General features: G+C 40.2%; 1 protein-coding gene across 1 annotated transcript; it reads right to left on the bottom strand.

Moving 5' to 3' along the window:
* Nucleotides 1–5,969: 5,969 nt before the first annotated feature.
* LOC142859210 (large ribosomal subunit protein eL27-like) lies at nt 5,970–13,670 on the bottom strand. Its single transcript, XM_075989555.1, has 2 exons — nt 13,259–13,670; nt 5,970–6,094 (listed from the first exon to the last, which is right to left on the bottom strand). Exons 1-2 carry the CDS (start codon nt 13,668–13,670, stop codon nt 5,970–5,972), a joined length of 537 nt encoding a protein of 178 aa, XP_075845670.1.
* Nucleotides 13,671–14,807: the final 1,137 nt, after the last annotated feature.

Raw genomic sequence — 14,807 nt, 5'->3', positions numbered from 1 at the left:
ATTGAAATAGAAATAGAAAATAGAAATCAAAAATCTGTGAAATAGAAATAAAGAAAAGAATACAAATGAGCAACAAATCTAAGAGCTGGTTCTTTGAGGAGGTAAGATTGCCAGCCCCCTTGGCACAATGAACCAAAACAAAAAAAGAGAGGATTCAAAGGAGCAGAATCAGAAATGAGCAGGGAATCATTGTCACTGACACTAAATAAATCCAGAATATTAAAAGGAGATATTCCACAAACAGTTCTCCATTAAGTTAGAAAACACAAAAGAAATAGACAAATTTCTATATTCGTCCAATATGCCAAAGTTAAACCAAGCAGTCAATAACCTAAATAGACCCATAACAAATGAAGAGATTGAAATAGTAAGAAAAAGTCTTCCAATTAAGAAAGTCAGATTCACAACGTAATTCTACTAAACTACTTATAGCCAAATTTCTCAAACTATTAAAAAAAAGAGTACACCTACTCCCAAACACTTTCTATGAATCTAGTGTTGTTCCAATGCCCAAACTAGGTAATAACACATACAAAATAAAATTGCAGTACAATATACTTGATGATTCAGTTCAATAAAAAATACTCAAGAAAATACTTGCAAACAGAATATGTACGGACACCAAAAAGATTATCTACCATGACCAAGTTGGATTTAGCCCTGAGATGCATGGATGGTTCAATATACAGAAGTCAATACATCACATATATAATAAATGACAAAAATGAATTTAAAGAAAATCACAAGATCATCTCAACAGACATAGAAAAAAACCTTTGGCAAAATCCATCATGCCTCCATAATAAAAGTTATAGAGAAGTTAGGACTAGAGGAAACATACCTCAACATAATAAAAAACATATATGAGAAACTTTCAGCCAATATCATCCTAAATCAAGAAAAGACTTGAATCCCTCTGAAATCAGGAATGAGACAGGGATAATTAATATCCGTGCTCCTTTTCAGTATTGTTTCTGAAGCACTAGCTGCAGCAATAAGGCAAAAGAGGAGAATTAAAGGGATACCGATAGGGAACAAAGAATTAAGGCCAACAATTGCTAAGTGGACCTACATAAAGCTAAAACTCTTCTATACAGCAAAAGAAACAATCAATGGAGTGAAGAAGAAGCCTAGAAAATGGCAGAGAATCTTTACCAGCTCTACATTATGCAGTAAGATTGGTATGTAGAAGTCTAAGGATTCAAAAAACGAAGAGCCCCCCAAAAACCGCAATGACCCATTCCAAAAACTGGGCCTGGGATCTGAACAGAGAGTTCTTAAAACAAGAAAAAAACTGGTTAAGAAATTTTTTTTAATTTATTTATTTATGTAAGATTTCTGCCTCCTCCCTGCCACCACCTCCCATTTCCCTCCCCCTCCCCCGATCAAGTCCCCCTCCCCTGATCAAGTCCCCTCCCTCATCAGCCCAAAGAGCAATCAGGGTTTCCTGACCTGTGGGAAGTCCAAGGACCACCCACCTCCATCCAGGTCTAGGAAGGTGAGCATCCAAACTGCCTAGGCTCCCCCAAAGCCAGTACGTGCAGTAGGATCAAAAACCCATTGCCTTTGTTCTTGAGTTCTCAGTAGTCCTCATTGACCACTATGTTCAGCAACTCCGGTTTTATCCCATGCTTTTTCAGACCCAGGCCAGCTGGCCTTGGTGAGTTCCCAATAGAACGTCCCTATTGTCTCAGGGTGTGTTTTAGAATGTGCATTGCCCCTATCAATTATACAAATCAAAAGAACTTTGAAATCTCATTGTATCCCAGGCAAAATTTCAAAGTTCAACAAAACAACCAAAACCAAATGCTGGGTCTGAATCATGGAAAATGGAACACCTGTTCACTGTTGATGGGATTGCAAATTGGTTTAGACACTATGGAAATCTGTGGAGAAATATCATAAAGCTAAAAATAAAATACCATATGACCCAACTACACTCTCCTTCATTATGGCCAAAAAACTTGACATTCTTCTCCACAGATGCTTGTTTAACCACATTCTTTGGTTCTTTATTCAAAAAAGGAAATAGAAGCAATGTAAATGATATTTAACTGATGAATGAATAATGAAAATGGGGTACATATGCACTGTGGAATACCATTCATCTCTAAACAATAAAATCATGCAATTCACAGGTAAATAGTTGGAACTAGAAAAAGATCATATTGAGTGAGTTAACACATAATCAGAGAGACAAAAAGTTACATGTTCTCTTTCATCTGAGTTTTGTAACTCCATATCTTCAGATATGTGGACATAGAGAAGAGAATAGCAGGGTAAAAGTGATACAGATGGGTATATAGCAAAAATTTTGGTCTCTCTAACTTGGAAGGTAAATACAAAAGAGAGAGGAAGGTAAAATAACAGTAAGGATGTGAGAAAAGGTCTTAAGAAAACATACTATTAACGACCTACATAAAAATACCTATAATATGCAATAAGTTCCTGTATTCACATTTGCATGTAGTTTAAATGTAATCTTTCCCCCTTGACTGACAATGTTATCCCCAAGAGCTAAAGAACATCTAACAGAAACCTCTAACACCAGGTACAAGAATCTCTGCTTTGAGTTGTTGCTTAGGATTATCCAAGAAAAACATCACAGCCTGTTGCTTTTGTAGTTGGTTGCCCACAGAGTGGAAGGTTGAGTCGATATTGTGGAAGACACCATACTCTTTGGACTCGGGGTTCAGAGGCCCCTGGGTTGTATCCGATCTGAAAGCCTCCTCAGAGAAGGTACCATGCACACTTCTAATGGAGGGAAGCAACCACCAGCTAAGACCCTTATGAACCATGACTAGAGCAGCATGGCGTTATAACCCTAAGGATGCAAGGGTGGCACCCAGGCCTTGGCAGTAACTGGCGGCTCTCAAATTGAAGACCTGCTCAATAGTAGGGAAATTATGCTCTCACTGGCAACTTAGCAAGCCACCCTGGGGTAGTGTAGTCATATTTTAGTAGAGATATTATAACTGCTCCTTTTTGAAGCAGAATGATCATGTACTACATTCTCAATATTTGTCTTCACACCCACAGATAAGTGTGGGTTCTCATCCCTCATCAAAGACTTTCTTTGCAGAAGGTGGAAATCATTACAAAAAGCAACAACTGATCAAAATGCAGAGTTATGGAGGAGCCCAGTCCCACATAATACACTCACAAAACAAGTTCTGCTTGGGGATAGTTGTGGAAGAGGGGACAAAATATTAGAACCAGAGGAACAGGGAGTGTCCTGTGAGAGTGTGTCTCCTAGAAATGTCAGAAAATTCACTCATCAAACCTCATTGCCTTTCTGAACATGACCTGAACAAAAATAATGTCAGTGCATGCTAATGTGGAAAGGGAAATCTCACAAGACCTGTGTGTGTGTGTGTGTTATGCATGTGAGTATGTATTTATGTTTGCATGTGTGTGGGGGTGTTGATGCACATAGAACCTAGCTTGGTGTGAAGACTATTTCTCCTCCTCCCCCTCCTCCTCCTCCTCCTCCTCTTCCTCCCCCTCCTCCTCCTTCCCCTCCTCCTCCTCCTCCTCCCCCTCCTTCTCCTTCTCTTCCTCCTCCTCCTCCTTCTCCTTCTCTTCCTCCTCTTCCTCCTCCTCCTTCTCCTCCTCCTCCTTCTCCTCCTCCTCCTTCTCCTCCTTCTCCTCCTCCTCCACCACCACCACCACCACCCCAACATATTCATTGAGCCAGGTCTCTAAATCAAACCCAGAGCTCAACAATGTGGTTCTTTTCACTGAGCAGCTTGCTGTGGGGATCTCATCTCCATCTTCCCAGGATATCCAATTCTCCCTACCTCTGTGTGGGTGCTGAGGGTCTGAGCTCTGTTTCTTATAGTTGTCTGGCCATAGCTTTGGCCACTGAGACATATACCTGGACTGCACCTAACACATTCGTTTCTGGTATATTTTGCATTGGCTGTCTAGATTTTGCAAAGGAAAGATTTGCTAATATTATTCTTTTCTCTCTCTCTTTCTCTTAACTGTCTCGGGTGTCAGGCTTATTTAGGCATACATTTAATCTTAGTTTTCACATCCTCACTTAAAGACACTTTGAAGTACGTTTAACTCTTAGAGTCGAGCACTTCACTAGAAATAGCCTCATTCTTCTCTCATCTGAGACTGGAACTTTGATGAAACCCCGGCTAAAGTTAGCTAAGAAATATTGTACAAAGGTTACAAGCCAGAAGCAAACCATCCTAGGCTACAGCCATGCTACTGCACGACACTGGTACCCACTGAAAGTCGTACTTACGGAAACACCAGATTTTGCTGTTGAAGCGCTTGATCTTGTCTCATTTTCAGAACTGCTCTAACTTCTCTTCTCTGTGTGCTAATGAGCCTGATCCATTGCTTTCTGTGTTCTGAGGTAACTGCAATTTCCATATATTCAACAGCAACCGGCCTTTACCAAGGCAGAAGGTCTTTTGCCCTGCGGCTAAATCGGAAAGCTGCTTAGGATGAGATTGGGACTTTATAATAAAATCGTTCTGGAGAAATTGCCCCTTGGCTCTCCCGGTGTTCTTCTTTTTTATTGAAGGAACAGTGCAGTCACACTTATAAGGTTTATCTTCCATCATTCCTCATCTGTTCTTTTAGTTCAAATGTTTTCCCCCTCTATAGGCAATTTTCTCTTTGCTTGCTTCTTTATGTCTTAAAATAAAATTGTAACAAAAATCAATTCTAGAATACCTGAATGTAAAGAAAGCCATATCTTCCTGAACCACTGTCTGATGTGAAGAAAAGAAACAAAGGAAAGCATAATGCATTTCAAAAGTGTATGTCTATATACTAAATAGATAAAGATATCAATATATAGATAGGTGGATATATAGCGATAGAGGCATAAATGAAAAGGAACACAAAATTTGTCCTATTGTCTGAGTGTAGTTCAGAAAAACATTCACACGAATGATGGTAGTAAGAAAATGATCCGAGAGCCTGAAGAAACATAGTTTGACTTGGAATTCTCAATCAACTAAGGCCATTTCCAGGTGGAGATCTTAGTATCTTTCAACTGCCTTATGTGCAAACTGAAGCTGTTACATCAGTATAGAGTTGTCTGTGTTTCACTGTGACCTTCCCTGAGTAAAAAAAAAAAAAATCATTGTAGTTTAGCTGTGTTTTAACTGTGGCCTTCAGTTCTTGTTTGCTTTTTTGCTGTAATAATTAATAATAATAATTATAATAACAATAATCATAACCTCTGATCAAAAGCAACTTGAGGGAGGGAAACAATCATTTCTGCTTGCACTTTCAAGTTACAACCATCATTTAGGGAACTCAAAGAAGGAACTGGTCTACAAGAACTAGTTCCAGGACAGGAACCAAAAGCTACAGAGAAACCCTGTCTCAAAAAATAAAAAAAAAAAAATAAAATAAAAAATAAAAAAAAAGAAGGAACTGAAGCAGAAACCATGGAGGAACACTGCTTCTTGGTTCCCGTGGAGGAACACTGCTTCCTGATTCCCTCACTCAGCATTTATCTTTTATTTTATTTTATTTTTATTTATTCTGTTTGTCTTTGTCATTCCCGTCATGCTTCTTGATCCCATTCATTTTCCTGTCCCTTCGTATCCACCTTCTGCACCTGCAGCCTGACCCCCAAAATAAAACAAAATTTTGTCATGGACATTGCTGTGTGACACAGTGATCAGTCACACAGTAAGCCCTTTTGTCCAAGTATCTTTACTCACAAGTGTTCATGGATCTGATTCGAGTGCCCTCACTGGGACTCTCCTTGGATACCCTGTTGTTGCCCTGTGTTGTGGCGATCCTGCAGCTTTGGGTCTGCGGGTCAGGCCCTTTCGCGTCATAACCCTAGTTCTGGGCCTGTGGGCAGCTGCAGGGTTGATCAGCAGGCCTTTCTCCCCTGTCCTCAACACCAGGGTGAGCTCTCCAGCATCACCCCAGATAATTCACCCCACTGCAGCAATGAGTGAGAGGCAGGACCACTTCTCCTGCCTTCATACCCTCAGGGTCGGCTTTTCCACACCTTCGCCATCAGGGTCAGCTCCACTTTGTTGCCCAGGCAAGGTATAGGGGTCATTCTCCCAAGCGCTGCAGCTGGTGAGGGCCAGGGATAGCCCTCCTGTAGTAGTAAGGAGTGGGCCTGGCACCCGGCTGCTTTACCCGAAATAATTACACGGAAACTGTATTCTTTTAAGCACCGCTTGGCCCATTTCTATCTAGCCTCTTCTAGGCTAGCTCTCCCACCTGGACTAGCCCATTTCTAATAATCTGCTGTAGCCCACGAGCTGGCTTACCAGGAATGATCTTAACCTGCATCTGCCTGGAGTAAGAGAATCATGGCGACCCTCTGACTCAGCTTCTTTCTCCCAGCCTTCTGTTCTGTTTACTCCTCCCACCTATGTTTTAACCTATGAGGCCAAAGCAGTTTCCTTATTGCTTAACCAATGAAATCAACAGATTGATATATGACACTCCCACATCACCCTCACGCTCTCATGATCCCAGTGTCAGCTCCTCCATCTGTTCCGGGCATTGATGGGCAGGGGTGGTGGGTAGGGCATCTCTCCTCTGCCCATCCCATCCCGCCATATGGCAGATAAGGGTGGTACTAGGTCTCCGGAGACCTCTACTTCTGGGCTAGCTCATTCACACCTCCACTGACAGGGCTGGCTCTAAACCACATCCCTTATACAACCAAGATCTACCTTCCTAAGTATGGTACCACCCACAATGGGCTGGACTCTCCCATATCAAGATAATGCCACACAGACATATTCTTAGATCAATCTGATTGAAGCAATTTTTCAACTGTGGTTCCCTCTTCCCTGGAGATTCTAAGTTATGGGGAGTTCACAAGAAAACTGATCAGCCAACCTTCTGTGATTCAGAAGACATTGTAGGAATAGGATTTATTTGGGCAAAATCAAGGGGATCCTGGATTATGTTCATAGTCAGTCTCCACAAGTTTCAGAGGAAGTGAGGTGACAGTTGCCTGAACTCTCTGTAGTTGAAAAAAACAAAATCTAATCACTTTAAGTTCAAGGAAAAGTTTTTAAATGCTACATGGCTACTTTTATTATTAGTAGTATTTTGTTCAAGAGTTCAGGCAACTCTTGTTGGGTATTTCTCAAATAACCTTTTCCTGGTTCCATTTTTATCTTGCTTTTCTTAGACCTTGAATTGTCAGCTTCTCAATATGAATGGGAGGATTTTTTTTTATTGTACACACATTTAAGGAACCATACCATTCTGAATGTTTTTGAAGAAAATGACCTCTTACCTACAGAATTGCCAAGGCATTTGTACTAAAGAATTGCTCTTTTCTCCTGAAGGCAATTTGGTGTATTTTGATTTACGATCTTGACGTGTTTTAAAGGTTAAGAAAATGCTCGACTCATTTCTCCGTCTGAGGCTCAAAGATCTACTGCTCGGCTCTAGTTGCTCAACGTTTAGTTTCCAAAAATAATTGGAGAAGTGGGGAGCTCAGTTATTGTCTTAAGTGTAGGAAGTAGAGGTTCTGCAGGCATGATTAAGGTAATTTTGGCAGGAAATTTTGAGGCATTTTATGGGGGTGGATTGAGGAGAAGGAAAGATTGCTTGAAAGTCAAGTATGTTCTCCTCTGGCTCTCTCCTGTGGGACTGGACGTCTTCATTGACAGGAGATGCTCTAAGGGCGCATGCTTGGGACTGAGTTTACCAGGAACCAATGGTGTTTGTTGATAAATATGATAAGCAAACACTAAAAATGTAAGAATAAATTGTTTGGTTGCATTGATTTGATTAAAGATGATTTGGTTTAAATTTTGTTGATCCTGGGGCCAACTTTGAAATGTGTGGTAAGGTATGAAGGAAGAGCCCTTCAGTTCTGGACCATGCCAGAGAAGGACACAGCTGTTTCTTTAGGTTGCCTTTTCCTGGCTCTTTCTTTCCCATTCTGAAAAATAAAGCTTTAACATAGGGTTTTATTTTTGATGTGTGTCTGTGAATATGTGTGCCTTGCATGCATGCATGTGTGTGTGTTATGTATATGTATGTATATGTTCATGTGCATGCAGGTTGTGTTTACACATGGGTATGCAAGCATGTCATCTCTATTCATTGCTATTTATTCTATTGCTTAGAAGCCTCACCTTAGGGCCTGCTCTCCCCTGTCCCACTCCACACTTTGTCTATCAAGACTTTGAACTGACTCTCTTAATGAGGCTTCCACAAACAATTTTTTGGTGGATAATTTTAGGACCCATATCATGATGTTCTACTATTACGTATGTATGTATGTATGCACGTATGCATGTATGTATATATCTATCATTTATCTATCATTATCTTTTATCTGTCATCTATCTATCTATTATCTTTCTATCTATTCATAATTTGCTATTTATTTTACTTGGGCTTGCTATAAGCTTAGTAAACTACTCATTCAAAACAGAAAGCCTGCCATCTTATATCATTCTCTGGGCCACATAAAAGAGAAGTGGATAATGTTGGAGACTTTACTTCTGAATCATATTTCTACTGATGTTGAGGACTTTGAAATCCCAGCTTCATGGCAGTTGGAAGGGTTCTATGAGGCGCTATTTCATTGGTAGAGCTATAACTTTGCTCCTTATGAACAAAACAAAGGTTCAGGTTTAACTTCTATGAAAAAAAAATCCTTAGGACCAAAAACATTCATGTTTCTTCTTACTTTTCTTGCTTTTTGATTTCTCTTAAGATTTAATTTTGTGGGTGGTGGTGGTGGTGGTGGTATGTTTGTGTACTGTGTGACTGTGGAGCATGGTTGTATGTGTGAATTTGAATATACACATGCCACAGAGTGTGTGCAGTCCTCATCTTCTTCCCTTGTTTGAGAAAGAGTCTCATTGTCATTTGCTGCTGCATATGCCAGGTTAGCTGGCCCACAAGTTTCTAACAACCTGCCTGTCACAGCCTCCGGTCTTTCTAGGATTTCTGATTCATGCTACTGTGCCCTCATCAGAAGTCTAAACTCAGATCCCCACATTGTGTTGTTACTTTAATACTGAGTGACCTCCTCAGCACAGGTTTTATTTATTTATTTTTAAATAAACATTTTGTGATTTTAACATTTTAAAGAAAGTATGTGTGTGTGTTTGGGTGTGTATGAGTGTTGAAATATAAATCTTAATTCTAGAGTACATTCCATCTGCCACTTTCAGTTCATTTAGTAGAGGCTAAGCAAAAAAGATCTAACCCGTCACATTTCTTTCCAAAATAACTTCTCCCATTTTATTTTATGACTGTACTTCCTGCTGAAACTCTCCCTGCCTCAGCATCCTGGAGTTTCCCCTCTCTAACTCCTACCTTTTCATTCTGGATTCATGTCAGGCTTCACCTGTTTGTGGTTCCAGAGCCCAATCCTCAGCCTGGAATCTCTTTTCCATCTCCTCTGCTAACTAGAAAACTGTACCTAGCTTTAGGATTTAAAACACCATGTTCTCTTAATATGCTTTCAAACTAGACTCTTATGCGTCCCTAATTATTATATATCTCTCCACTAAGGACATTCCTTTGAGCATTTGTCAGGTCAAATGTTTGAAACTGAACTCTGGGTTTATTCTAAGTTAGTGTCCCCCTTTCTCTTCTCATGGGTGGAAACAGACCTACCAATTTCTGGTTCTGCTCGATGACCAGCCAGTGAGCTTAGATTTCAGTCTTCCTCCTGAGTTTACCATTTCCAGGCCCAGCAGTGAATCCCCTTTGTTTTGCCTCTCAGACATCTGACATGTGGTTACTATGAACATTCATCATCTCCATTGAGACAGCCTGGCCCCAGTCACTGTCGTCTGCAGGGGAAAGTCCCTACCTTGGTCTTTGATGAGCATCTTTCCTAATAGTGTTGCTCTCTGTTCAGGAGTCCGAGTGGGTTGTAATAAGAGTAAGGGTTACTCAATCACTTTCCGTGTTGGTCAAAAATATATCAGCCACCACAGAAAAAAATTTCATCTTTCAAAAAGCCTGACCAAGTGTATATAATTTCTCTCCTCTTAGTTTTTCATATGTGTAATGAGGCTATAGCCATGAGGACCACCATGTGATGGGCTTCTCTTTACTAAGTAAACTTCCAGATGTGGAGTAAGTCACCAGAAAAGAGTGTCCCAGCAATAAAGGACATCCATATTGTATCTGTTACCTTTCTCATCACAGAGAGACAATACCTGACACAAAGCACTTCAGATACTAAAAATTTATTTTGGTTGAAGAGTTCAGAAGTTCAGTCCATAGTTGTTTGGTCTCCCAAGCTTAGGAAGAACATTATGGTAGTCAGAGTATGTGGCCAAGAAGATCTGTTTTCCTCATATGGACAGGAAGCAGAGACACAAAGGAACCAGGGACATGATGGTCTCAAGGACCCCACCCCTGGGACCTATATTTTCCAGCTAGATCACATTTCCAAAAGCTTCCAGAATCTTTTGAAATGGAATCATTAGGTTGGGACCTAGCATATAATACAGAGGTCTATGGAAGGCATTTCATATTCAACCCTACCAATTATTATTAAAAAATTCATGGTTCATTTATTTATCCCGTTCCCTTTTCCTATAGCCTAAGATATCCAGGGTTAAAATAGTCACAGTCTTTATTATACCCCATGATTAAAGAGGTGCCAGTCCAGGACTAAGTGTCTGGGTTAATTTACTCATCCTTTCATTCCACATATGCAGAGAGTCTGTCATGGTCCAGAAGTGGCTCTTGCCTTTACGACTACAAAGATAGATGGATTAGCATCTCTGAACTAGCGGGCTTTTTCTCTCACAGGAAGACAGTTCTTAAAGGTGTAATTGTAGTGGAATGAGGTAAGTACAGGATTAGGAGAATTCCCTAAGAACAGAGTTAGAATGTAGAGAACCTTTGAACAGTTATCTTATGCACAATGCTGACTTGTGAGACTTGGATAGGTTGGAATGAGAAGTGAGAACTTGGTTATTAACCTTTCCAGATACTTTTTAAAGTGTGTGTGTGTGTGTGTGTGTGTGTGTGTGTGTCTGTATGCAGAGGAATGCCATAACATCTGTATGAAGAACAGAGGAACCTTTGTTGGAGTTGGTTCTCTTCTTTCATCATGTAGGTTCTGACTACTGATCATAGGTTGTCAAATTTGGCATCAAGGTCCTTCATCCTCTGAGCCATCTTCCAGCCCTATGTTCCTAGATCTTATTAAATATGTAAAATACAGGGAAAATGAATTAGCAAATGAGTCCATAGAATCTAAGAAAAGAAACTCTGTGACAGAAAAATAATCCATGTCTTGATGAGCATCTGTGTCATACTCCATAGAATGAGGGTCATGCTATGGCCTAGCTCTGGATTATAAAGAAGAATGCCCTGTTAGCTGGGCCTCACAGAGATGCAGAAATCTTCTTGAGAGTGTTGACCTTTCTTAACTTTATATTGAAAGAACTTGAAAAATATTAATGCAAGAGAAGGAATATAGATATGATTGGAAGAAACAAGCCAAAGTGCATGGGAAACTTCATGTCTGAGCAGGTACATATATGTATACATGGGCATGGAGGTCAGAGGTTGTTGACCTTGGACATTATACCTCGGGAGCTGGCTACTTAATTTTTTTTTAAACAGAACTTCTCACTGGGACCTAGTATTTGGTGATTCAGGATGGCTGGTGAACCCCATAGATCCTCCTGTTTCTACCTCTCCAGGGGATTACAAACTTGCCACATGATATCATGCTCACAAAGCCGAAGTTAGAATAAAAGTCTACTTATCATCTCTTCTTCATAACTGTGTGCTCTTGTATAGGACAACCCCTTGTGATTTGAAAATGAGTATAATATCTATAAGATTATGCATAAAACATGAAATGCAATAAGCCATCACCAGAATTATTAATTGTGAAACAAATACATAAAATGAATATGGAAACTGCACACAAAAGCATTGCTTGTGGCTCATATGCTTGGAGCTCTGCTTTTCTTCATACTTAGCAGCTCAGGTATGGTCAACTAGCAACCTTGCCCTGATCATATTAGTTCATTATGTTGATCCCTGTGTGACTTTCTGTGACTGGGTTCTGTGAGACAGAAAGTACCATGTGTAAGGTAAGTCCTGACCTGAGTTCTGACACATTTTCACAAGGACACTCAGCCCTTTCCTTTCCTCAGCCTATGATGAAATGGCTTAGATACTACATCTTTCCTGCTACTCTTTGTTAACTCTGTCTCCTTTACCCTGTCTTGCTTTCTGTCATCTTCCTGCATATTCTCCAGACAAAATAAGCTCCCCTCTCCTACTCTGCTTATCTTTACAATAACTTTTGAAAAAAATTGTATTTATTGTAAGATGCATGCAGCTATTACATGTGTTAGAATTGGAGAGGAAAATTTAAAAACAAAACAAAACATCAACTTGGTAAAATGTGATAAATTTCTGAGAAAGCCACATGAGACTTGCAAGTATACAGAGAACATAACAAAACTCCAGATGAGTAGACACAGTTAACAAATTTGAGACTTTTTACTGAGAACAGATTTAGATGCCTGGGAATGGAAGGTGCTAGAAGCATCCTGAGAATATTCAAGCAGATGAGGTTCTTACCCACTAAGAAAGAAAGAGAAGGCTTAGCCAGGAACGGAGAGACTCAGCACAGGAAGGGAATGCCACCAATTTTAACATTACTTTGAGTCTTTGTGACCAAGCACAACTTTTACAGCCTTCACTTTGTAATATCTTCATGAAATATGCTTATTTTTATGCCATAACTTGTTGGAATATCTTATACAAATAGAAATGTGTCTTTAGATGGAAGAACATCAATGCACTTAAGAACCGATGCAAGAAAACAAGGGGTAATACCAACAAATTCATTTTGTAAATACATGCTTAGAGTGAATTATAAGTAATTATAAAGTAATTATGCAAATTACCAAGTGACAGTGAGTTAATATAGCAGATATTTAAGGAGCAAATTATTGTTGTTCAGCTTTTTGCAATACTAATGTTAATTACCAAAGGCTGTGCTACAGCTTGGCAAGAAAGCTGAACACTAGCAGAGGCCTGAGGTTATGAGGGGTGAGAGAGAAACACCAGCTCAGCTGCAAACTATGTTAAACATACAGTATTTTCTTGATTTTGAAGAGTTTTAAGTTTATTCTTTGACGATTTTATACATGCATATATTGTATTTTGATCATCTTTCAAACCTTTCTTCTTTCCAAATCCTTCTTCTACTTTCAAGTCTCTTAAAATATTTTATTTTTTGTTTGTTTTTTTAAAACTTTTAATGATGTAAACAAAAATATACCTAAAAGTGAAGCTTCTGGAAAAAAACATTTGTTCTTCCCTGTCTTGTATCGTTCCTCAAATTTGACCTTGGCTTCCCGCCTTGCTTTGTGTTTCAGGGCTGGGTCCCTAAAGACATCCTTGTTGACAACAGTTTTTTCCAGGGGGATGTCCACAGAGTACCTTGTGGGCATCAGGTGGTTGTAGTTATAAACCTTCACAAAGGACTTGATCTTAGATCTCTTGGCGACTTTCTTCTTGCCCATGGCAGCTGTTGCTTTTTGGGGATAACGGTCAATTCCAGCCACCAGAGCATGGCTGTAAGGGCGGTCTGAGGTGGCATCATCAACGTTCTTCATGATGACGGCTTTGCATCCTGAATAGCGATCAGCAAGGATGAGCACCACTTTCCCGGGTTTCATAAACTTGCCCATTTCGACAGTGAGCAGTCAGTTTCCAGCAGAAAGGAAAGGAGCAAAATATTTTATTTTTATATTTTATTAAAATCTATGTGTATGTCTGTGCACAAGAGACCATTCAGGGAAGAAGGCAACAGTTAATCTCTTGGAGCAAATGCTACAGGCCACTGAGAACCAGCTGATGTAGAAGCCTAGAACCAAACTCCAGTCTTCTGTCAAAGTAACCAGTGCTCTTAGCTCTTAGCCCACTCTCCAGGCTCTCTTTGGTGAGTCGCTGAGTTTAATTAGTTAGGGTTACTTACAGGAGGACAGATGTACAGGTCATTTCCTGGAGAACAAACAATTTACCAGTTGCTACACTTCTGCACAAAAAAAGACACATTGACTCCAGCAGCCATTAACTTCCAATTTTCTTGATGTATGAACCCGAAAAACCAGCTCAGTCCAGTGTTCATAAGCCAGTGCTGGCAGTCAGTGATAACATTTCTTTCGACGGAAATCTGTCAAAGCAACATTCACTTGTGGAGGAGAAGGGAGTTCAGTGTAAGTTTGGGGAATCAGTGCAGTTCTTGATGTTACAATGAGGGGAAGAGATCACAGGAACAACGTAAGGCATAGTGTTTCCTATAAACTTTTCTGTCTGTGCAGGGTTTTAATTTTGTCAGCTGTTTTAGTTAGGGCCTCTATTGCTCTGTATAAACACGGTGACCAAACAACGTGTGGAGGAAACAGTTTACTTCAACTTTCAGCTTCTGAGTCCATCACTGAGGAAAGAACTTAGGGCAGGAACCTGAAACCAGAAACTGACCTAGAGGCCATGGGCGAGTGCTGCTTACCGGCTTGTTTCTGATGTTCAGCCCTGCACCTAGCACTACCAACCCATGAGTAACACTGCCCTCAGTGAGCCGAGTCCTTCAACATCAATCATCAATCAAGCGAAGATCATGCAAGCTTACACACAGGCCAGCCTGGTGGTGGCATTGTTCAAATGAAGTTTCATTGCCCAGAATGACTGTAGCTTGTGTCAAGTTGGCATAAAACCAGATGGCACATTACCCTTAGTATTCCCAGTCACAGTGTGGGCAAATAGCATGTGCTCTTGCTGGTGTGTTTGCATGTGGGTGTTCCCAGTGCATGTATAAAAAACAGGGA

Source organism: Microtus pennsylvanicus, chromosome 10, assembly GCF_037038515.1.
Source record: "Microtus pennsylvanicus isolate mMicPen1 chromosome 10, mMicPen1.hap1, whole genome shotgun sequence".
Lineage (NCBI taxonomy): Eukaryota > Metazoa > Chordata > Mammalia > Rodentia > Cricetidae > Microtus > Microtus pennsylvanicus.
Note: the sequence above shows the minus strand (reverse complement) of the source record. Positions and strands in the feature narration are given on the sequence as shown.